The sequence below is a fragment of the Lynx canadensis genome, chromosome D1 (genome assembly GCF_007474595.2).
Source record: "Lynx canadensis isolate LIC74 chromosome D1, mLynCan4.pri.v2, whole genome shotgun sequence".
Taxonomy (NCBI): Eukaryota; Metazoa; Chordata; class Mammalia; order Carnivora; family Felidae; genus Lynx; species Lynx canadensis.
In genome coordinates, this window is record NC_044312.2 from 32,975,872 (window position 1) to 33,002,512 (window position 26,641).

The window sequence follows — 26,641 nt, forward strand, 5'->3', positions numbered from 1 at the left end:
AAATTCCAAAGGGAACCAGTTCCCGTCACTAAACTTTCTTTCTCCACAGAAATGCCCAACGCTGTGCTTCTGTGGATCCATCCCTCCAACAGGCCTGCCTCCCTCCTGGTGCTGCAGGGCCCCTCCCACAGGGACCACCAAAGGCAAAGTTAGCTAAGCCTGCCCCTCCTGCCCCTGTGCACCTTGCGGATCCACCTTGGCTAATATGCCCTTGGCCAGATCCCATCTAAGCAGCACCACAAGCCTGGCAGTATGCAAGTATCCCAGACAAGGGCCACACCACTCCACAGTGAGTCCTCCTCCTGGGAGAGGGGAAGATAAGGTACACACCAGACTGACAGTGGCCCCAGCGGTGGGCTGGGGGCAGACATCCAGATTGAACTGTGGCCCTGCTCACCAACACAAGTTACTCCAGCCAGCACAGGGGAAGAGCCCTGCAGTTCTGCACCACTCCAGGGACTATCCAAAATGACAAAACGGAAGAATTCTCCTCAAAAGAAACTCCAAGAAGTAGCAACAGCTAATGAATTGATCAAAAACAATTTAAGCAATAAAATGGAACAAGAATTTAGAATAATAGTCATAAAATTAATCGCTGGGCTTGAAAAAAGCATAGAGAACAACAGAGAATCTATTGCTACAGAGGTCAAGGGACTAAGAAATAGTCATGAGGAGCTAAAAAATGCTACAAATGAAGTGCAAAATAAAATGGAGGTGGCCATAGCATGAATTGAAGAGGCAGAGGAGGGAATAGGTGAATTAGAAGATAAAATTATGGAAAAAGAGGAAGCTGAGAAAAAGAGAGATTAAAAAAATCCAGGAGTATGAGGGGAGAATTAGAGAACTAAATGATATAATCAAATGGAACAATATCCTTATCATATGAATTCCAGAAAAAGAAGAGAGAGAGAAAGGGGCTGAAGGTGTACTTGAACAAATCATAGCTGAGAACTTCCCTGATCTAGGAAGGAAAAGGCATTGAAATCCAAGAGGCACAGAGAACTCCCTTCAGATGTAACTTGAATTGATCTTCTCCAAGACTTATTATCATAGTGAACCTGGCAAAAATACAAGGATAAAGAGAAAATTCTGAAAGCAGTTAGGGATAAACATGCTCAAACACATAAAGGGAGACTAGTGACAGACCTATCTACTGAAACTTGGCAGGCCAGAAAGGAATGGCAGGAGATCTTCAATGTGATGAAGAGAAAAAATATGCAGCTGAGAATCTTTTATCCAGCAAGTCTGTCATTCAGAATAGAAGGAGAGATAAAGGTCTTCCCAAACAAAAACTGAAGGAATTCATCACCACTAAACCAGCACTACAAGAGATCCTAAGGGGGATTCTGTGAGTGAAATGTTGCAAGGACCTGAGTACCAGACACATCACTACAAGCATGAAATCTACAGACATCACAATGACTCTAAACCCATATCTTCCAATAATAACATGGAATGTAAATGGACTAAATGCTCCAACCAAAAGATATAGGGTATCAGAATGGATAAAAAAACAAGACTCATCTATTTGCTGTCTACAAAAGACTCATTTTAGACCTGAGGACACCTTCAGGTGGAAAGTGAGGGGATGGAGAACTATCTGTCATGTTACTGGAAATCAAAAGAAAGCTGGAGTAGCCATACTTATATCAGACAAACTAGACTTTAAATTAAAGGCTGTAACAAGAGATGAAGAAGGGCATTATATAATAATTACAGGGTCTATCCATCAGGAAGAGCTAACAATTATAAATATCTATGTGCTGAATACAGGAGCCCCAAATATATAAAACAATCACAAACATAAGGAACCCTATCGATAAAAATGTGGTAATTGCAGGGGATTTTAACACCCCACTTACAACAATGGATACATCATCTAGACACAGGATCAATAAAGAAACAAGGGCCCTGAATGATACATTGGATCAGATGGACTTGACAGATATATTTAGAACTCTGCATCCCAAAGCAACAGAATATACTTTCTTTTCGAGTGCACATGGAACATTCTCCAAGATAGATCGCATACTGGGTCACAAAACAGCCCTTAATAACTATAAAAGAATTGAGATAATACCATGCACACTTTCAGACCACAGTGCTATGAAGCTTGAAATCAACCACAGGAAAAAGGCTGGAAAACCTCCAAAAGCATGGAGGTTAAAGAACACCCTATTAAAGAATGAATGGGTCAACCAGGCAATTAGAGAAGAAATTAAAAAAATATATGGAAACAAATGAAAATGAAAATACAACAATCCAAACATTGGGATGCAGCGAAGGCAGTCCTGAGAGGAAAATACATTGCAATCCAGGCCTATCTCAAGAAACAAGAAAAACCCCAAATACAAAATCTAACAGCACACCTAAAGGAACTAGAAGCAGAACAGCAGACACCCCAACCCCAGCAGACGAAGAGAAAAAATAAAGATCAGAGCAGAAATAAACACTATAGAGTACAAAAAACCTGTAGAGCAGATCATTGAAACCAAGAGTTGGTTTTTTGAAAAAATAAACAAAATTGATAAACCTCTGGCCAGGCTTCTCAAAAAGAAAAGGGAGATAATCCAAATAGATAAAATCATGAATGAAAATGCAATTATTACAACCAACCCCTCAAAAATACGAGCAATTATCAAGGAATACTATGAAAAATTATATGCCAACAAAGTGGACAACCTGGAAGAAATGGACAAATTCCTAAGCACCCACACACTTCCAAAACTCAAACAGAAAGAAAGAGAAAACTTGAACAGACCCATTACCAGTGAAGAAATTGAATCAGTTATCAAAAATCTCCCAACAAATAAGAGTCCAGGACCACATGCCTTCCCTGGGGGATTCTACCAGACATTTAAAGCAGACATAATACCTATCCTTCTCAAGCTGTTCCAAAACATAGAAAGGGAAGGAAAACTTCCAGACTCATTGTATGAAGCCAGCATTACTTTGATTCCCAAACTAGACAGAGACCCAGCAAAAAAAGAGAACTACAAGCCAATATCCCTAATGAATATGGATGCAAATATTCTCAACAAGATACTAGCAAATCGAATTCAACAGCATATAAAAAGAATTATTCACCATGATCAAGTGGGATTCATTCCTGGGCTCCAGGGATGGTTCAACATTTATGAAAAGCCCACAGCTAATATCATCCTCCATGGGGAAAAACTGAGAGCTTTCCCCCTGAGATCACAAACACGACAGGGATGTCCACTCTCACCGCTGTTGTTTAACATAGTGTTGGAAGTGCTAGCATCAGCAATCAGACAACAAAAGGAAATCAAAGGCATCAAAATTGGCAAAGATGAAAGCAAGCTTTCACTTTTTGCAGATGACATGATACTATACATGAAAAACCCAACAGACTCCACGAAAAGTCTGCTAGAACTGATACATGAATTCAGCAGAGTCACAGGATACAAAATTAATGTACAGAAATCAGTTGCATTCTTATACACTAATAATGAAGCTACAGAAAAACAAATAAAGAAACCGATCCCATTCACAATTGCACCAAGAATCATAAAATACTAGAAATAAACGTAATCACAGATGTAAAAGATCTGTATGCTGAAAACTATAGAAAGCTTATGAAGGAAATTGAAGAAGACACAAAGAAATGGAAAAACATTCCGTGCTCATGGATTGGAAGAATAAATATTGTTAAAATGTCAATACTCCCCAAGTAGTTTACATATTCAATGCAATCCCAATAAAAATTGCACCAGCATTCTTCTTGAAGCTAGAACAAGCAATCCTAAAATTTGTATGGAAGCCCAAAAGAGCCTCAATAGCCAAAGTAATATTGAAGAAGAATACCAAAGTGGGAGGCATCACAATCCCAGACTTTAGCCTCTACCACAAAGCTGTAATCATGAAGACAGCATGGTATTGGCACAAAAACAGAAACATAGACCAATGGAATAGAATAGAGACTCCAGAATTGGACTCACAAATGTATGGCAACTAATCTTTGACAAAGGAGGAAAGAATATCCAATGGAAAAAAGCCAGTGTCTTTTTTTTAAAAAAAATTTTTAACATTAATTCATTTTTGAGAGACAGAGCATGAGCAGGGAAGGGGCAGAGAGAGGGAGACACAGAATCCGAGCTGTCAGCACAGAGCCTGACACAGGGCTCGAACTCACAACCTGCCAGATCCTGACCTGAGCTGAAGTCAGACGCTCAACAGACTGAGCCATCCAGGCACCCCAGAAAGACAGTCTCTTTAACAAATGGTGCTGGGAGAACTGGCCAGCAACATGTGGAAGAATTAAACTAGACCACTTTCTTACACCATTCACAAAAATAAACTCAAAATGGATAAAGGATCTGAATGTGAGACAGGAAACCATCAAAACCCTAGAGGAGAAAGCAGGAAAAAACCTCCCTGACTTCAGCTGCAGCAATTTCTTACTTGACACATCTCCAAAGGCAAGGCAAAAATGAACTATTGGGACCTCATGAAGATAAAAAGCTTCTGCACTGCAAAGGAAACAATCAACAAAATTAAAAGGCAACGAACGGAATGGGAAAAGATATTTGCAAATGACCTATTGGACAAAGGGTTAGTATCCAAAATCTATAAAGAACTCATCAGACTCCACACCTGAAAATACTCCAGTGAAAAAATGGGCAGAAAACATGAATAGACACTTTTCTAAAGAAGACATCCAGATGGCCAACAGGCACATGAAGAGATGCTCAATGTCACTCCTCATCAGGGAAATACAAATCAAAACCACACTGAGATACCACCTCATGCCAGTCAGAGTGGCCAAAAGGAACAAATCAGGAGACTATAGATGCTGGCGAGGATGTGGAGAAATGGGAACCCTCTTGCACTGTTGGTGGGAATGCAAATTGGTGCAGCCACTCTGGAAAACAGTGTGGAGGTTCCTCAAAAAATTAAAAATAGATCTACCTTATGACTCAGCAATAGCACTGGTAGGAATTTAAATTTTTTAAAAATTTTTTTTTTTCAACGTTTATTTATTTTTGGGACAGAGAGAGACAGAGCATGAACGGGGGAGGGGCAGAGAGAGAGGGAGACACAGAATGGGAAACAGGCTCCAGGCTCTGAGCCATCAGCCCAGAGCCCGACGCGGGGCTCGAACTCACGGACCGCAAGATCGTGACCTGGCTGAAGTCGGACGCTTAACCAACTGCGCCACCCAGGCGCCCCAGGAATTTACCCAAGGGATACAGGAGTGCTGATGCATAGGGGCACTTGTACCCCAATGTTTATAGCAACACTTTTAACAATAGCCAAATTATGGAAAAAGCCTAAATGTCCAACAACTGATGAATGGATAAAGAAATTGTGGTTTATATACACAATGGAGTACTACGTGGCAATGGGGAAGAATGAAATATGGCCTTCTGTAGTAACGTGGATGGAACTGGAGAGTGTTATGGTAAATGAAATAAGCCACACAGAGAAAGACAGATACCATCTGTTTTCAGTCCTATGTGGATCCTGAGAAACTTAACAGAAGACCATGGGGAAAGGGAAGGAAAAAAAAAAGTTACAGAGAGGGAAGGAGGCAAACCATAATAGACTCTTAAGAACTGAGAACAAACTGAGGGTTGATGGGGGGTGGGAGGGAGGGGAAAGTGGGAGATGGGCATGAGGAGGGCACCTGTTGGGATGAGCACTGGGTGTTGTATGAAAACCACTTTGACAATAAATTTCATAAAAAAAATTAAAAAAATAAACACGTGTGTATACTTTCATCATACTTCAGTAAATCACAATGAACATACACTTCCTCTCACTGGAAGTGAACAGATTGCAGTATGCTGGGATTACTGTTCACCCATACCTGTTGCCCCTTCCTGCAGAAAAGATTATGTTTCTTAGCTCCCTCAAAGGCAAGATTGGCCATGTGACAGACAGTAACCAATGAAATATGAATGGAATTAAAAGATGCCATTTTCCAGCAGGCACTAAGTAAGTCAATATGATTCTGCCAATCCTGTTGAGGTCTGGGGAAAGAGGTCAAACAGCATACTCTGTCTCCAAGTTCCTGATGTAGGAGATGGTCACAAAATGTGGTGTTTCTGAAGGAAGTGAAGGAAAATATATTCTGTAATGGAAAACACACAACTTCCTAAAGCCATGAAGAGGTTATTGCATTTAATGTCAGTGTTAATGAGGACTGAACAAAGCAGGTTCTTTATAGCTTAAAGGAAAATTAGGAACTCCAAAGTGTTCAACTGAAATATTAGTTGAAATGGTCCATACAAAAACAAATCACATCATTAAAGGCTGATAATTTATCATCATTCTTCTTGAATGAAGGACAAGGCACTCCTGCTTAACAGTACAGAGTACCCATCCTATACAGTGGAAATACAGTAGTGAATCAGGACTCAATGCCTGGTTCAGAGCAGGCAGTCCATAAATGCTTATTAATTGATGGCTTGCTAGTTACTGGTTTGCATATGGGTTGTGCAGGTACCCTTGCTAATGCTTTCTAGAAGGGTTAGAGCTTGGCTAACAAGAGAAAAATTTTGTCAACTCCTCCCCAGATCACCTACTCCCTGTCCCATATCTCCCTGCTAAAGAAAGGGGCAGAAGGATATGTAAAATACAAATACCACCAAATTCCCAGGAATTGAACACTATAATATTAATGATACTTGGCTTTCAGAGGTAGAAGTAGGAAACAAGCTAACTTAAAGAACTTTATATATTCAATCAAAAGTTAAGTGTAAACATCATTTTTTTTCCTCCAGAAACTATTCAGGGATAAAGCTTTTATTGAAATCCAAATAAAGTTTCTATAAATAAAAATAAAGGCAGTTTAGCAGCATAATAGCTATTAATCTCAACAGAATTCAAACAGCCATGAGGAAATGAAAAAGAATAGTCTTCTATACAGCTAACAAAGCAAAAGTCCTTGTACCTTCAATTTCCTAGTAATTAAAAACCCAGCATGTCCTTACAGATGTAATCTACTTGGCCTTACAGTACCTTCTCAGGGTTGACAAAACAAAGCAACACTTGTCTTTAATTTCTAATTCACTTTTCTAATCTGCCAATTCAGATTAAAAATCAACTTATCACAGATAACTAATATCATATTATCCATGGCTTGAAAGAAACAGAAAAAAGAAATGAGTGCATTTATTGGTGTTTGTGTCCCACACAACCTGTGTCCCACAGGACCATTTGTCTTCTCCCTGCTTCTTAGGAAGCAGTTAACTCTCCACAGCCCTGGCCCAACCTGTTACTTCTTCCTGATCTGCCCATGAAAAGTATTTGAACTATAACCCTCTTCCTGGATCTCAGTGATAGAAACAAAATTATTTGATCACAGGTGTGGGAGAGGACGTGGTGAGGAGGAGGATGTAACCCAGGGACATCTGAGAACTTCCAAAATTAAATTATTTAGACAGTAGTGTGAGGCTCAAAAAATTCATGACAGATGGTAAATGCCTAGGATAAGAAGAATGAGCTCAATTTTCTTTTCTTTATTGTTGGGGAGAACATGTTCCCAAAGCACACATGGGGAAAGTCACCGACAGACAGTGGCAGAAATTGAGAGTTTGGGGGAAATTCTGAAAGTATTTTCTGGTCCAATCATGAGGACATGTAGACATGTACATGAGGACTGAATGTTGAGTGACTGTTATTTATGTGACCAAATCATGACTTTCATTAGCAGAAACATCATTTGAAAGGACTTCTTTTTTCCCATTTACAATACCTGGAATAAAGTAAATACACAATGGAATACTGATGAACCAAACTGCATGAGAGAATGATAATTTAGTACCTTTTCTCTCACAGTTCTCACTTTCTCCAGACCTAGGGTAGAAGGACCAACTGAAAAACCATCACACAAAACATGTTTGAGTGGGGACAAGCCTCAGGGTACCAACAGAGAATGCAGAGCAAGCAAGCCTAGGAAAAGTGACAACTGCCTCTATCTCTTTAACAACTACTCCCAAGATGAAGATTTTGGGACATAGAAGTTTTTTCACAAAAAATAATTTGCTTCAAACAGTATGGTACTGGCACAAAAACAGATACACAGATCAACAGAATAGAATAGAAAGCCTGGAAATAAAGTCAACTTATCTTTGAAAAAGGAGGGAAGAGTTTACAATGGGAAAAAGATGGTCTCTTCAACAGATAGTGCTGGGAAAAATGAACTGCTACATGCAAAAGAATGAAACTGGACCGCTTTCTTACACCATACACAAAAATCAACTCAAAATGGATTAAGGACCTAAATGTGAGACCTGAAACCACAAAAATCCTAGAAGAGAGCACAGCCAGTAATTTCTCCAACATTGGCTGTAACAACATTTTTCTCGATATGTCTTCTGAAGCAAGTGAAATAAAAGTAAAAATAAACTACTGGGACTACATCAAAGCAAAAAGCTTCTGTAGTGCAAAGGAAACAACCAACAAAGCTAAAAGTCTACTGAATGAGAGTATATATTTGCAAATGACAATCTGATAAACGGTTAGCATCAAAAAAATATACAAAGAACTTATATAAGTCAACACCCAAAAACAAATGATCCAATTAAAAAATGGGCAGAAAAGGGGCCACCTGGGTGGCTCAGTTGGTTAACCATCCAACTTCAGCTCAGATTATGATCTCATGGTTTGTGGGATCAGATCCCACGCCGGGCTCTGTGCTGACAGCTCAGAGCCTGGAGCCTGTTTCAGATTCTGTCTCTGTCTCCCCTGCTCATTGTCTCTCTTTTTTCTCTCTCTTTCTCAAAAATGAAATAAACATTAAACATTTTTTTAAAAAAATGGGCAGAAGACATGGACAGACATTTCTCCAAAGAAGACATTCAGATGACCAGCAGACACATGAAAAGATATTTAACATCACTCATCATCAGGAAAATGCAAATCAAAACAATGAGAGATCACCTCACCCCTATCAGAATGACTAAAATAAAAAAAAAAAATACAAGAAACAACCAAAGTTGGCTAGGATGAGGAGGAGAAAAAGGAACGCTTGTGCACTATTGGGTGGAAATACAAACTGGTGCAGCCACCATGGAAGATAGTATGGAGGTTCCTCAAAAAATTAAAAATAGAACTACCCTATTACCCAGGAATCACACTACTGAGTATTTACCCAAAGAATACAAAAACACTAATTCAAAAAGATATATGTGCCTCTATCTTTATTGCAGTATAATTTACAATAGCCAAACTATGGAAGCAGCCAAAGTGTCCACTGATAGATGAATGGGTAAAGAAGATGTGGTATATATACAGAATGGAATATTACTAAACCATAAAAAAGAATGAAATATTACCATTTGCAACAACATGGATGGAGCTAGAGAGTGTAATGCTAAGTGAAATAAGTCAGTCAGAAAAAGACAAATACCATATGATTTCACTCATATGTGGAATTTAAGACAGAGAAACCAAGAAACAGACTCTTCACCACAGAGAACAAACATGGTTATCACAGGGGAGGTAGGTGGGGAATCAGCGAAATAGGTGATAGGGATTAAGAAGTAGACTGTGATGAGCACTGGATGATGTATGGGTTTACTGAATCACTATATTGTACACTTGAAACTAATAGAACACTGTATGTTGACTAGACTGGAATTAAAACTTAAAAAAATTGAACTACCCTCCAATCCAGTAATCATATTACTGGGTATTTACCCCCAAAATACAAAAACACTAATTCAAAGGGATACATGCACCCATATGTTTACTGTAGCATTATTCTCAATAGCCATATTATGGAAGCAGCCCAAGTGTCCATTGATTCATGAATGAATAAAGAAGATGTGGCATATATACATAAAATGGAATATTACTTAGACATCAAAAGGAATGAAATCTTGCCATTTGCAATGACATAGATGCAGCTAGAAAGTATGTCTAGTGAAATAAATCAGTCAGAGAAAGACAAATGCCATACGATTTCACTCATACGTGGAATTTAACAAACAAAACATAGGAGAGCAAAAGACAAACCAAGAAACATTCTCTTAACTACAGAGAACAAACTAGTGGTTACCAGAAGGGGGTGATAGGTGAAATAGGTAAGGAGGATTAAAGGAAGACTTACCATGATGAGCATTTAGTAATGTATAGAATTGTTGAATCACTATACTGTACTCTTGAAACTAATATAACACTGTATGTTAACTCTACTGGAATTAAAATAAAAACTTAGTAAAACAAAAAAAAAATTGTTTTTTTGAAAGTGGGCTCAAATATGGAGAACTATTGGTGTGTTATTCTTTAACAAAACATACCTAATGGTATAGCTTGAGGGAGAGTTTAGTTCTAATCTTACCTAATAATATCTGTTTAATAATGATAATAGACATTGCTATTCTCAAAGTGTATGCATTCCCAAAGTCTTAGAATTTCAAGAAAAGAATACTGTAGCAAGCATTTTTTACAACCAGAAAAGCATTTGTGGACCAATTTTTCAGTTTTTGTACTTGATGCTTTTTTGTTGTTGTTAAGATGAGTTAAACTTTCCTTCTCTACTGAATTACAGGCTAGTCTTATTTGCAGCATCTATAGTTCAAAAACCACAAAGTCCTGAGATTTTTTCACGTTAGGTTTATAAAAAATAGTCTCGTAACAGTGAAAGAATAGTTTTACTCTTCATTTCATAGTATATCTTCTCTGTATATTCACAGTATGGCTCTATTTTAGGATGCTAGATAGTTTTTGCTCTATTACCATTAGGCTTTTTAGTGAAAGCACAAACACAGCCACTTTTAATGGTTGATATTGAAAACACATTTTTACCTGAGTGTTTATATTTTGCTATCCTAAGGTTCATTATTAGCCTTATCAGTTCAAAAACACAAACATATCCCATAGAAAACTGAGTTTCCAAAGGATAGCTAGAGCATTTTATGATAAACAGAATCCATCTGAATTACCAAAGCTATAAAGATGCATTTCCCAATTTGGCAAATGAATCAAGACTAGCACTGGTTTCAAATAACAACTGAGAAGTTATTGATGGAAATTGACATAATTCCACTCTGGAAAGTAGTCAAATGTCTAAAAGGAACACAGAGATCTCAAAAAAACAGGATGTTATCTAGAAAAATGGTAGAAGAGGTGAACATAAAGATAAAAGCTGCTCTGAACTCCCAATATGATGAGGTTGCTTGATTAATTCAAGATTTAAAAAAGAGGTCTGAGAACTTCACCATCACTGGAATATAATTTTAAACTGAAACAGGTAAAATTCTGGACATGTTGCTAGGAAGAAAACATGACACTTCTTTCAGGTTAAAAAGGACCATATGCTTGAATCTAGAATACCATTAAGTGTTCACGTATATCCTATAAGTTGTTAAATCACTACTAAAATAGTGGTATATTGATAAGACACATGATAAAAGAGATAAGAGGTAAGATTACAGTCTGAGCAGAGATTCAAAGTTCCATTAATACATTTTAGACCTTGATGTAGTAAAACATTAAAAATTACATGCAAAAATGTTAAATTCTGAGGACCAGGAAAGCCTCTCAACTTGTCTGAGAGGCTGGTCATTTCAGGGAAAGGGACTCTATTGCATGTTGGGTTGAGGAATGTTTAGAAAACCTTGTTCACCTAAGTTGTCAATACCAAAATGTCTACCCCTCAGCTGCAGGGAGCTTATTTCTAGAAGGTACATTTAATCCTGTCCTCCATTAGCCAGAGTTTCTTTTTATTGATGGTACATGCCATTGTCTTGTCTTTTCAATAGAATAGTGATTCTCTTTGGGTGAGAAAATCTGAATCTCCAAGAATGTGGAAAAACAATCAGAAACAAGGATGATTTTGGATAAGTTGACTTTATGTCCACATAGTAAGACCTCTTGAAATCACTACGTAATTTTGTGTGTGATTTATTTAGAATGTTTAGAACAGTTAAAGGGATATTAATTTCAGCATTTATAAGTCAATTTATTAGATTACAGAAGATACCACAGGTTTAGAAAGATTATACTAGCCAGAATCACAAACTTGTTTTATTAGGGTGCTGCATTTGGGTGAATAAAATTTACTAGTTTTGTAATTATAATTTGTATGTCTAAAAAAGCTTCACTGATTAAATGTATAAATGGGGGAATTCTATCAAAGTTATAAAAACAAAATGAAAACATTTTTAAAAATTAGGATATTTATACATAAAATAAGATCTGTACGTTGATTAAAAATAGGCTGAAAGAAAAAAAATACAGCTTAAGATAAAATAATAAAAATAAAACTTGAAACTAGGGTTAAGATTTATAACTTTGAGCACTACATACTAATGAAGCAAACATAATTATAATATTCTTTTCTATCATCAAAATCTTCCCTTGGGCAATAAAAGCCTACTGGTACTCAGAGCAACAGTAAAAGCAAATGTGTGCTGAGCACACATCTCATGGAAGGCCTGTGTTAAGTACTATGAAGAAGGCTACAAGGTTCTGTCACAAGTTGCTCAGAGAACTAATAAGTCAGATACTAAAACACTATACCAAAAGCAAAATGTGAGAAATGACACAAACACATGGACTGTAGGATAGCTATTTTTCCGAAAACAAAACAAAACAAAAACATTTTACAATTATAAATGATGGCATAGTGATGTTTCAGGTGGCTAAGGCTACAAGAAAGTAGATTTCTGGAAAAGTCTTTAAGGCACTGAAGAAGCATGATGCCGTTTCATAACAGCATAAGTACATGTGACAACCTCCTTATTCAAATTATCTAATTATTTTACAAACCCTAGTTTCCAGAAATGCATTACTGTTCAAATATATTCTCACTGACTTGACCACGTCCCTATTTAGAGCTTTATTCAATACCATATATAGGTTCAGTTTTTTCCAAAAATTCATCCTTGAGTAGTTCATTTGAATCTAAAAGAACTATCTTTCTTTTGAAAGAAACCAGTATATGAAAAATGAAACCAGTATTAGAAAACACATTTCAAACTCTACTCAAATGCAAATTATACAACATATTGCTCTTTAGGTAACTATTTAGAATGAACATTTGGTACTTATCTGTTGGTTAATATTTCTGTGATTAGATGTAAGCGGGCAATGGAAGATTTTATACTAATCACTTTCCTTGATTTGCAATAAAGAAATGCAAGAGTAAAAACCGGAAATAATTTTCCAAGTCTCTAACATTAGGGGTATCTTTTTTTTGAGAGAGACAGAGAGAGAGGTAGAGACAGAGGGAGAGAGAGAATCTTAAGCAGGGTCCACATTTAGCATGGTGCTTGACGTGAGACTCGATCTCACGACCCTGAGATCATGACCTGAGCCAAAATCAAGAGTCAGACACTTAACCAACTGAGCCACTCAGGCATCCCAGGGGTATTTTAAATCATGCTTTTTCTTTTGATAATTTCTGAAATTAATCACTAGGAAGCATTTCATTCATTTAAAGTAATAGGTTTTTTCATACAGTTTATATTTATGATTTTCAAATGAATGCTTTCCCAGTTTTTATTTTTACTCCTTTCTCAGTTGCATTTTATTAGCAATTTAAAAATTAGCCTGTTTTAAAAATAAATTTAGACATTATGAGAGAAAGTCAATTGAGTTAAATAAAACTTGAAATTGCTTTAGAAGATGTATACATAACCTTAGAAATAAATATACAGACTAATTTTAAATGTCAAATAATCTGACTACATAAGGTACATATGAAAATATTCTAAAATAACCAAGGGTAAAAGGTGGAAAGAAGGTAGCAGATGATTAAGGAGGATTGAGAATGTTATGGAAAAACACATAAAATGTGTTTAATAAGAATGTTTTGCTACTAAGGACTCAGCAATTCTACATTGAGAAAACAGGTTTTCCTATATATCCCATGTGTTATGGACAATGTCTTATAACATCACACTCTTGGGTACAAAGTATTCATGTCTTCAGTCTTGTCAATGGCACAGAGAAACTAAAATAAAGAAGCCCTTACTGCCATTAAAAAAATTTTAAAAATCAACTAAATATCAACTGCTTCAAATCTCTTCCTGGGATAAAGCAAGGTACATACCTATAAGTAAATAAACACCAAATAAGTAAAAACTAATTTTGGTTACTAAAACACCAGTAGTTTAATGCCTTTGACTTGAGAAACTTCTCTGAATGAAAGTTTTAAATTTGCTTCACCATCAGACTTATGATATGTTTCTATTATTTTCCCAGAATTAACTCAATATCACATAATACTTTTGTGATAAAAAAGAAAAAAAAAACTATGATAAAATTTTAAATAATTATTAAAGTGACTTACTTTCTTCTTTCTTGCTAATAATGGCAGGCAGGGTGTAAATCTGAAAAACAAAGGAAGTCTGATCAGTTAATGACCCAGCACAGAAACAGGGCGATATTGGTACAATGATACACAAAATGAGTATCTTGATTTCAAGATCTTACAACTAGTATGTCCATAGAGCCATTTCCCTACCCTATCAACCAACCTTGCTTCCCAAGCCTTCCCATCATGGCTATCCAGCCCTGGGCAAAGTTCTAGCGCTTTCCATTTGATTTATGTATCTCATTCTATTACCCAACATGATGCATAGTATGTATTCCTTCTTCAGGAAGGATTTCATGACAGATTTTACCAGATTGCTGCTTCCTCAAATTATCTCCTTAGCGTTTTGTTCTCAACATGTACAACCTTAACTTGTACTTGAGCTATCACATTGTCTTCTAAATTTGCTTTAGGTCACGGCTTACCTCTCAACTATTAGTGGCAAAGAGTCAAGTCCTTTTGTTTTACTTTTTAATCTGTAATTGGCTGATACTTTTGTAAGTTATAATAAAATTAAAACATAATAAACACTATAAAGAATAGGCGCAGAGTCCAAAATTTTTATTATTAAACTCAATAGGTGTAAAATGACTACTTCTAATTGCTATAAAATTTTCCAGATGCTTAATCATACTTTCTGCACTCATTTTATTGTGGATTGGTAACAGTTTGAGGGATGGCCTCAAAGCCTAGGGTCCACACTTTATATAGTTCTGTTGTTGCACAGGTACTCTGCACCAAGGTTGTTCACAAATTATTTGCCAACTAAAGGATAGTTTTCAATGGATAGGGCAGGGCCTCCTATTTTCTCTGTGTGCTCATACCTCCAACCATCCAATGTGGTGTTCTTCATAAAGAAAACAGACAGTGATCGATGATTTATTCCTTTTTACATCAGCCTCCCTAATAATTGTAAGTAAATTATCATGGCCGCATCAAAATAACTATTAAAACAGTGAAGATATGGATGGGAGGGAAAATGTCAAGCCACAAGGCAGTTTTACCAAATGAGACTTTTTTTTTAATATGAAATTTATTGTCAAATTTGTTTCTATACAACACCCAGCGCTCATCCCAGCAGGTGCCCTCCTCAGTACCCATCTCCCATCCCCCATCAACCCTCAGTTTGTTCTCAGTTTTTAAGAGTCTCTTATGTTTTGGCTCCCTCCCTCCCTAACCTTTTTTTTTTCCTTCCCCTCCCCCAAATGAGATTTTTAAACAATGATATAGACCACAGGATTAGTTCTTACCCTAAACCTTTGCTCATCACACTGATCATAAAGCTTAACACAGGCCTTGCAAAGAGTGAGGACTTTATTATTAACTGAATAAAATAATCAAATCAGTACAGCCAAGTTCATGGTAAGTAATTTGTTAAAAAGTAATTTTAGGATTTTAAATTAGTCCTGGAAGTTATCCTGAGAAACAAATTAGAAAGTTGGTGTTATGTACCAGTGAGACAATACCAGAAAAACAGTAAGAGTCTCTACTCCTCTGATTTGCTGTATTAGTATTTTCAAATATACTACAGACAAAAAATCCGGATATACTTTGTAATTAGAACAATAAAATCCAAAAAAAAAAAAATTAACATTTATTTTTAACATTATTTATTTATTTGTTTATTTATTTATTTGAGAAACAGAGCAGGAGCAGGGGAGGGACAGAGAGAGAGGCAGACAAAGAATCCGAAGCAGTCTCTAGGCTCTGAGCTGTCAGCACAGAGCCCAACACAGGGCTCAAACCCATGAACCGTGAGCTAAGCTGAAGTCAGACACTTAATCAACTGAGCCACCCAGGTGCCCCTAGAACAATAAAATTAAAATTCTTACTGGTTCTTTCCCATCCATGGCTTCGAGCCAGAGTTTCCGATTAGCTTCTGAGAATGCCTGTAATGTGATGATTCCATGCCTATTAAAAACAAATGTTTTATATATTTAATTTATTCCTGTTATGTCTTCACCCATTTATTATTTTTTTGTGGTTTTAAAAGTAAAGGTAAAATTTTAAGAAAAAGCAGGAAAGAAAAAAAATGAAAAGAGAGGAAAAAAAGAAAAGAGAAGAAAAAAAGAATTTAAAAAATGAAAAGAAAAAGACTTATGGTTCCTTTTAGAAAAATTACTATGAGGACACACACACACACACACACACACACACACACATTTTTAATTCTAATGGCTGCAGGTAGTAAAATCACTGCTTTAGGTATGACTGCCTGAAGGAGGCTAGTTTCAAACTCTTTCCTCTGAAATGGCCAAAAAGCATTCACCAAAGTCCAGAACCACCTAAACATTCTCCAATATTAGAATGATTAAGATTATGACCCCAGTGTGGTACAATCTAGTCACTAAAAATAATTTCAATGAGTATATAGTAATATGAAAAGTTTCATACCATACCTAGTTAATTATTAAGAAGACATTAAAACCAAAGTGTTTATCTATATCATGATCACAATATTAAAATTAATTCATTTAAAAACAATTTTTCCCATGTACCCATTCTGAAATAGTTACTTGAGGGTACATACACACTTCAAGAGAGAAAGAGTAAGAAAAGGGAAGGAGGAAAGCAATATAAGACAGAAAAAGACAGGAAATCCAGAAATAGTAAAATTGATCTAGTTAACTGCAAATTATCCAGAAAATAAATTTGAACAGGAAATTAAAGGGCTCTATGAAGAGATACATTGAGGAGGAAATTTCATTTAAATATTGTATGATTAAAAACCAGTATGACTTAAAACTGTGACGAAGGCATATTATGCCTTGTGTAAACAGGAAAATAGATCATTGGAATGACAGGAAAAAGAAAAATGTATGTGAAGATCGTGATCACTTGATCTTAGAAAATCTAAGCCAGTATAAACAGAAATAATAAAATAATAATCAATATTCGTTGGCTGTTTATTATGTGCAGGGCACTATGTTGTAAATGTTACCTTTCTTATCTCATTTTATCCTCATAGGAACCCTTTGAGGTGACTACTTATTATCCTTATCCTTACAGATGAGCAAACTAAAGCAGAATTTAACAATGTGCCTCAGGGTTACAGAACCAGAAAGTGCTGCTGAAATAAAGAAAAATCACTAGCATGTTTGTATTTGTGTACATAGAAAATACAGAAGTTCCTACCACAAACTATTAAAACCAATAAGGAGCTCAACAACTATGCTGGGTATAGATTGATATATTAAAAAGATTAATAGCCTTTCTATCCATGAGCCTGAAACATTAGGAAAAAATATATACTAATGAATTCTATTCAAAATTGCAATAAAATGAAGAGACTCAAGAATAAATCTAAAAAAAATATGTAAAATATTCAAAAAGAGTTCAACTGTCCATCAATTAATTAATAACTTCAATGCTACTCCAAATCAAAAAACCCAAAGGATTTTTGTGGAGACAAAGGGAAACTTAATAAGCAGATTCATAAAATGCAAAACCACAGGGCCAAAATATTTAATACAATTAAAAAAATTTTTAACGTTTATTTATTATTGAGAGACAGAGAGACACAGAGAGTAAGCAGGGGAGGGGCAGAGAGAGGGGGAGACACAGAATCCAAAGCAGGCCCCAGGCTCCAAGCTGTCAGCACAGAGCCCGACGCGGCTCTTGAACTGACAAACTGTGAGATCCTGACCTGAGCTGAAGTCGGTTGCCCAACCAATTGAGCCACCCAGGCGCCACTATTTAAAGAAGCATAAAAAATGGGGGCCTTGCCCTACTCAGTAGTTACAAGCGACATATATGTAAACTATAGTTTATAAGAGTATATAGAGTAAGCATTTTAAATAGTGCATTCACACAAAGCTACAGTATTCAGAAAAGTATGGTAGTAATGCAGGGGAAGAGAAATAGATTGTGGAATAGAATAGAGAGAAAGAAGTATATCTGTCCATATTTAGTTTCTGTTCTTCTTGTATTGATACAAGGAAAAAAAAAGTAGAGCTAAATATCCCCATTAGATTATAAACTCACATGTGCAACATTTATATCTCTCCCAATGTCCCAATGTCCAGAACGGTGCTCTGCCCAGAGGAGGCACTGAATTTCACTGGCTGAAGGAAACTAATGGCATTCCCAGCTCTGTCTTATTATTCCTTGGAAGCAAGGCTACCAGGCTTCAAAAGTCCACAAAAAGGCTTACCCAGGCATGGTGAACAATGTTGTCAGGATCATTCATAGTAAAGGGAACTCAAGTCCACCACAAATCCCTTAATGTAGTCATTTATGTTGATTTCCCAAATTCTTCTTTGAGTGATGTTGCTTTTTGCTAGCATTCGGTGTCTGATTTATTTATTGAATGCATCATGCAATATATATTTGTTGAATAAATACATAAAAGAATGAAATAAAGGGGCGCCTGGGTGGCTCAGTCGGTTGGGCGGCCGACTTTGGCTCAGGTCATGATCTCGCGGTCCGTGAGTTCGAGCCCCGCGTCGGGCTCTGTGCTGACAGCTCAGAGCCTGGAGCCTGTTTCAGATTCTGTGTCTCCCTCTCTCTCTGCCCCTCCCGTGTTCATGCTCTGTCTCTCTCTGTCTCAAAAATAAATAAACGTTAAAAAAAATTAAAAAAAAAAAAGAATGAAATAAATATGCATACTGTTTTTAAAGACTGAAAAACAAGTACCTGTATACTGTTTCATACTTATATCTAAACACAGAAACAAATAATTTAGCATATTAAAAATATAAAGTAAAAATAAAACCTCAAACCTTTCAACTACTTCTATATCAAAGCAGAATCGTTTGTCAATTGAATCTGTCTTCCGTCGGATACAAGATTTCAATTTAAACATTTCTGGTGAACCAGTAACAAGGCCATTCTGAAACAAGAAGAGGAACACATTATTGACGTGATGACAAGGGCAACTGAAAAATATTAAATATGCCATCTAAGGTTGCTTCCATTAAAATGTTAATTTAAAAAAAAAGTTAACTTAAAGGTTATATATAAAGGTCATAATCACATCCTGTCCTCTGAATACAGACTTTTTGCCTAATGTTAACTGCTCAATTATAATACAAACTGTTTTTTAATAAATTAATCACATATACTCATATTACTTAAATAATTTTGTGGCATGCCTGTCTAGTGGTCTTAAATACTTAAACTTATGTTAAATAGCTCTACAATGTACATTGTTTAGGACTTCAGATTTACAGAAGGTGTTATATCACAGTTACCTTAATGTCACAATTAGATATACAGAATGCTTGTCAGGATACAACACTGTTGCTCTGAATCAAATGTCCAAGGTTGCTAAGAGATTAGTATTGTTTATCTGTGTGTGTGTGTGTGGGGGGCACACACGTGAGCAAGTATGTGTGCACGTGTGTGTGTGTGTGTGTGTGTGTATTAAAGTCTTATAGTATTAAATGATAATTGGTTCAAAGTCTCAGGAGAGCTACCAAAATAATACATTTCTAGTATTTGCTTGCTATAAATGTATGGCTTTCATACACAACACATGACTGCTCTGCCGATAACCAACTGCTATTCTACTAGTGAAACCACAACTGTTTGGATAAGATCCAACACAAGCTGAAGCTATAAGAATTCTCTTCTATATACCTGAGACACCAGTCACCTTAAGGGGAATGTTTACCAATGTCTGGTTAATTCTACTATCTTTGGTTACAAAGATCATAGATTTATTTATTAGCAGAAGTTTGGCTTGGTCTACTTGTTAACAGCTCACTGACTGTCACATAAGCGGGCTTTCAGGCAACATCTTTTCTTATGAAACCTTTAAAGTACAAACTAGCATGATTACAGCACTTAACTTCTCATGATGGCAGGAACTGAAGGTTACTTTTGCTCTGGTATGTTCTCCTTTATATTCTGTCTCTCCATTTGAATTATTAGACTCTATTGAATGCCCAAGCACAATAAGTTTCAGCTGATGTATTTGAATATATATCTAAGTTAGATCAACATTTACCTCTGCTATGATCTATACCACAAATTAGCCAGGTGAGTCACTTACCTCGATTTTCTAATCTTTCAAAATAAGGCTAGACTAAATAATCTTTAGGATAACTCTCAGCTCTAGGATTCTTAGATGATATGGCTTTAAATTATCTAATTCTTAAGTCCAGTCACTTGCCATATTCATACCATAACTCACAAAAAGATTGTAACCTCTACACAATAAAGGTGCTGCACTCTGTAGCAGTAGCACTTCCTTATATAAAGTACACTTTGTTCTATATTGTTCACTAGCCATGCGAGACATTCAGTGACCAATTTACTTTTGGGGTAAATGGGCATCAATTGATTCTTCTGAGAAAGTTTGCTGGCCAGCATTTCAGTAAACAGCACACAGTTTAGAAGAGGAAGCAGCATGCAGGGGCAAAAGGCAGCCTCCCACAGAGGCCACCTGGAGGAAAGATGCAGAGTCGCTGAGCCTGGTCCAGCCACCAACAGGCTCTACTGGGCTGCCAGCTACAAACAACTCTGCTGCCAGGGATATGGGAGGACACCTCTGTGGTCTCCTGAAGGATCCCTACATTGAACTCCACTCTTATAAACATTCCATGAGGAGATAAAGGAAAATCCTGGCCACTCTTTCAAGTCATCAAGATCACTGAACTTTGAGAAGACTTTTTTTGACTTTTTGATTTTTAAAAATTGTTTACATGTTTATTAGAAAAGCAAGCAAATGTGATTTTTTTTTTGCTTTGTTTCCATTACTTAACTAATAAACTCAGTTTTTTAAAAAAAGAAAACTCACCATTTTCCCACTGGATTTCATTTCTGAAACACTCATTGTAAATGTTTTACTTCCCTTATCATATGTACAATAATGTTTAATCCATGTAAAACCAAGCGGCCCTGATGTAAGGAAACAAACATTACAGATTGTTAATAAATGATTTGTGTCTAAGTTTGTACAGTTTTTGAGGCTATGATACACAACTGACTATCTCCATAGGCCATGAAAATTTAGAATATTTACTGTGAGAAAGGCCAGTGTTGGGGAAGAGTGGTATGGGGTAAAGTGTCTTGGAATCAAACGTGGCTTTACTTGCAGCACTGATACTCCTTTGTAGCTCAAGAGTTACATTACCTCTGAATTTCAGTTATCTCAGTAAAAGTGACATATCTTACATTCCAAAGAGGTAGGAACAATGAGAAATAGCCTGAGTTACTATAACTGATATCCTTACTTATATCCTTGTTCTTTACTCTCAAAACTGCCAGAAACTCTACTAAAACTTTAGCCAGGTCATTTCATCAACTTTGCTTATAACCCTCCAGTGGTTTCCCACTTCACTCCAGGTAAAAACCAAACAGCTGGGGTGCCCAGGTGGCTCAGCAGGTTAAGCATTCAACTTCAGCTCAGTCATGATCTCACGGTTTGTGAGTTCAAGCTTTGCGTCAGGCTCTGTGTTGACAGCTGAGAGCCTGGAGCCTGCTTGGGATTCTCTGTCTCCCCCTCTCTCTGCCCCTTCCCCGCTCATGCTCTGTCTGTCTCTCTCTCTGTCTTTCTCTCAAAAATAAACATTAAAAGTATGAATAGTTCAAAAAGGACTTAAAAAACAAAAGACGAAGAACCTATTACTATACACAATGGCCCTACATGTTCTGGCCCCTCATTACTGATCTGTCCTCGCATCTTACTACCTTCTGCCTTATATACTCTGCTCTAGGTACACTGCCCCTCCCCCTTGCTGATTATTGAACAGAGAGAATGCATTTCTACCCCAGGGCATTTGTACACCCTGTTCTTCTTCCAGCCTGAACTACTTTTCCTTCAGTTATCTGCATGGTTTGCATCGTTACTTTCTTCACATCTTTTCCTAAATGACACCTTTATAATACAGCCTTTCCTGCAGAGATATTTAACATCTCAACACTCTTACCTTGATATTTCTTATATCTCTCTAGCTTTATTTTCTTCTTGGCAGTTATCACTATCTAAAACATGATAAGTTTTATGAATTTATTCTATTTATTGTTTGTTTCTGCCACTAGACTATAAAGCTCTATACAGCAGGAACATGTGTTGTTCTGCTCACTAGTTAGTATATTCTTTTCTTTTTTCTTTTTCTTTTTCTTTTTTTTTTTGAGAGAGAGAGAGAGACAGAGACAGAGACAGAGAGTGCACATGTGAGTGGGGGAGAGGGGCAAGGAGAGAGAGAGAGAGAGAGAGAGAGAGAGAGAGAGAGAGAGAGAATCCCAAGCAGACTCCACACTCAGCACCAAGCCTGATGCGGGGCTGGATCCCACAACCCTGAAATAAAGAATCAGAAAGAAAGAGAGAGAGAGAGAGGGAGAGAAAATCCCAAGCAGACTCCACACTCAGCACCAGGCCTGATGCGGGGCTGGATCCCACAACCCCAAAATAAAGAATCAGATGCTCAACCAACTGAGCCACCCAGGCGCCCCTTACTAGTATATTCTTAATCCTTAGAACAGGCCCAGACATTAGCTGTCTCTCAATAAATACTTGACAAATGAATGAAGGAATTAATCATTCATCTTTCTAAGACCTCATTGAACTTGGAGTTATTTCCTCTTACCACTAATCTGAAAAAAGTGAACTCAACTCCTTAAAGTAAAAATAACTTTTAATTTTCATTTAAAAGAAAGCTATATATGTATAGTGCTCATTTTTACCCCTATAAATACTGTGCAACTCTTTCCCATAGCATACCACATTATTCTCCTATATTCTCCTTAAGGAATTAGATGCTGCTGCTTCACCAGGAATAGGGATGCACGGTGATTTAATTTTTCCATGACTAAGGTAGAAGACCTTCAGTTTTCCCACAGAGAAGCCAATTATCCTGTATTCAAAAGCCAGAGTGGGCTAATTGGGTTGAAAATGGTGTCCGTTTTCTCTATAACTTCTCCATCTAGGCTCCCATCCTGCTTAACACCTGGATCTTTCTAGCAACAATTATGTACAATATTATTGCTGGCTTAGTTTCATAACCATATATTTAAAAGTGAGAAATTGTAATGTAACAATGTACCACTTGATAAAAGTGTTTCATGAGCCATTTGAATTTTTTTTCTATAATAACAGTGCCCTTGGTGTCATATTTAGCTTTAAAATACTTAAACAACTCCAGAGTTAAAATTATAGGGTATAGCTATATACTTTTTTAATCATAAAGGATTATTGTAATAAACTTCAATTCTGTTATAGGGCCATTTCACGCTATAATACTTAAGCATACTTGTTGATAATTCTGTTACATGCAGTATAAAATACTTAAAGGCTTAGAGCTGATTAGTGGAAAGTGGCTGGATGAAAATACTTACAGTGACTTTATTACTTAAGAAGCAATTTATGAAGCAATATTAGCAATAATTTTTAAATAAAACTACTGTAATGCTCTGATGACATTTTATACCTAAATTGTTTTTTCCTGCCTCCATCTGAAGTATAGAACCTTGTGTATTTAATCTTCAAGTTTGTTGTACACACATGCTACTTCCTTTAAAGTTGCTTGGCACTAGGCCAGAGCAGAGCAGATGTTCTTAGACAAGAAATTCTGAAGTCCTTTAAAAAAAGTGTGGGAAAATAAAAATTTATTTTATCTCTACTGTTGCAAAATAAAACAAGCTTAATTATCTTACCCACTAATCATCTGAGGTTGCTCAGATGATGTTTGTGGAATGAGAGGAAATAACATTCACTAAATACCTACCAAGCGCCAACATTTTATCTAGAAACTTCTAAAGTCAGACATTATATAAGACTGATGCACACTACCTACTGCACTGAAGAGGCAGGTTAAGTCAGACATTATAAAGAGGATTTTACATATAAAAAATATAGCTTATGAGCTGGAGATGGCGCTACTTTCTCCATCAATAGGGCATGTGATTGAATTGTTATTTTTAGCAGAATAATACTTCTCAATAGTTGTTTTAAGAATCTAATGAGATAAATCTAAATTGCACAAAATAGTAAATGTTCATGGTAAATATTATCCACCAAAACTGATAATAGAGACATTTTATATATATTATCTCTATTCTTGCAACATCATTATTGGATGGGTATGAGTATTTTTCTTTTATAAATTAGAATACTGAGCTCAGAAAATTGTTTGTTCAAGTATCATCTAGTTAACAGGTGGCAAGCATGGAATTTCAACATAGTTCTGACTTTGGAACCCATGCTTTTCCTGTTTAAAATGAAATCCATTAGAATGCAATTTAATGTATGCCCAGAAGTGGGTAACATAAAAACCACAGATCTAGGTAAAGTGAGGTTCTGTGTTCAAACTGCAATGATCTCCTACTACTACCCCATCACATCCATCTCCATTTATCACTCAATTTACAGCTTTCATATTTATGATCACTGGTTTCTAATTGCATGAGTGTGTCTTATGCCTTCCACTACAGAATAAAGACCCTGAAGCCAAATTTTTTATCTCATCTTCTATTCCCGACAGAACTTATTCATTCAGTATACAGCAACAGTACAATCAATATGTGAACTGGTTTGATTTTCTTATAAATGTTTTTTTTTTTTTTTAAATTTTTTTTTTTCAACGTTTATTTATTTTTCAGACAGAGAGAGACAGAGCATGAACGGGGGAGGGGCAGAGAGAGAGGGAGACAAAGAATCGGAAACAGGCTCCAGGCTCTGAGCCATCAGCCCAGAGCCTGACGCGGGGCTCGAACTCCCGGACCGCGAGATCGTGACCTGGCTGAAGTCGGACGCTTAACCGACTGCGCCACCCAGGCGCCCCATAAATGTTTTCAAATATACAAAGTGGAAAGGGGCTATGGATATTTGTCCCCTGTATAAAAATAATTCCATGGGTGCCTGGGTGGTCAGTAGGTTAACTGTCTGACTCTTGACTTTGGCTCAGGTTATAATCTCATAGTTCGTGAATTAGAGCCCTGCGTCTGGCTCTGGGCTGACAGTTTGTAGCCTGTTTGGGATTGTCTCCCTCTCTCTCTGCCCCTCCCCCACTCGTGAGCATGCATGTGCACTCTCTCTTAAAATAAAATAAATTAAACAAAAATAATTCCAAAGGGATATAAATCCATTCATTTTTCTTTTAAAATCCCCAGGCAATGGGAAGTGAGGAGATGGTGAATACAAAAAGAAAGAAGGGAGGGATTATATTGGGGCATGAGAGCACTTTTGAAGTTGATGAATATGTTCATTGTTGTCAGTGGCCATAGTTTCACAGGTGCATATATATATATATATATATATATATGGCAAAACTTATCAAATTATACATTTTAAATATCTGCAATTCATTGTATGCCAACTGTACCTCACTAAAGCTGTAAAAACAATGCAGGTGGATATGGAGAACACTGAGATGAAATTTTCTTAGGAGCAGGAAGGCAACATGAAAGGAGAGCATGCTAAAGAAAGAAAGTGAGAGAGTCCAAATGTGCAAGTCTCAAAGGCCACACACCACTAAGGGGCCATCACAGGATGAGCACAACAAGCTAGCATTGTAGAGGGGTGTGCTGGAAGTGCCACAGAGGATGGATTATAGACTGGCAAACCTAGCGGCAGAAAGAGAACAATTATGAGGCCACTGTAAGACTGTGGAGATGAGAAGGTGTGGGTTCAAAGGTTACCAAGGAGATAAAATGGAAAGAGTGGGCCCCAAGTTACAGGGAGACAATGGAGTTAAGGAGTTAAGTATTTATTTCCAGTTTCCAGCCTAAGAAGGTGGGTGATATCATTTAAAGAGATAGCATATTTCAGGGGAAACATCAATATCAAAAAGGGCTTTATAATCATCTAGGACTGACCCACAGGGGAAGTCATGTATCTTAAAACACAAGATACCAACATCAGATGGGTGCACAAAATACTGAATTTTGTCCACCGATGCAGTCTCCAAGTTACTCAAGGGCCTATGCTTATAGTCAGACTGAAATGTCCAACAAATGGAGAACAAGTAAACTACACCCTTGCCCAAGAGATGGACTAGCAAGTAGCAAATAAACATGATGTATTTGAAAATTAATGTACAAAATAATTTAGCTAGGTAATCCATCTTTCTTTTCTTAGAACAAAATATTGTGTACCCATAAGGATTTTAGCAACTATGCAACACTGGGGAATAAAAAGAAAAAAGAAAAAAGTCAAGCCATAAAACATTATTGAATTGTAATGAATAAAAAAAAAAATCTTTAAGCAAGAGGATGGCACCTCCTCTACTACACATGTTTGAATTTTTTTTTTTTTCAACGTTTATTTATTTTTGGGACAGAGAGAGACAGAGCATGAACAGGGGAGGGGCAGAGAGAGAGGGAGACACAGAATCGGAAACAGACTCCAGGCTCCGAGCCATCAGCCCAGAGCCTGACGCGGGGCTCGAACTCACGGACCGCGAG

General features: G+C 36.8%; 1 protein-coding gene across 1 annotated transcript in view; it reads right to left on the reverse strand.

Moving 5' to 3' along the window:
• ARHGAP42 (Rho GTPase activating protein 42) overlaps window positions 1–26,641 on the reverse strand; it is a 322,999-nt gene that overhangs the window by 45,131 nt on the left and 251,227 nt on the right. The window contains exons 9-12 of the mRNA XM_030333001.1: window positions 21,036–21,136; window positions 19,015–19,124; window positions 16,126–16,204; window positions 14,270–14,309 (exon numbers count right to left, since the gene is read on the reverse strand). Of these exons, the coding sequence (XP_030188861.1) occupies window positions 14,270–14,309; window positions 16,126–16,204; window positions 19,015–19,124; window positions 21,036–21,136 (330 nt within the window). The remainder of the gene's footprint in view (window positions 1–14,269; window positions 14,310–16,125; window positions 16,205–19,014; window positions 19,125–21,035; window positions 21,137–26,641) is intronic.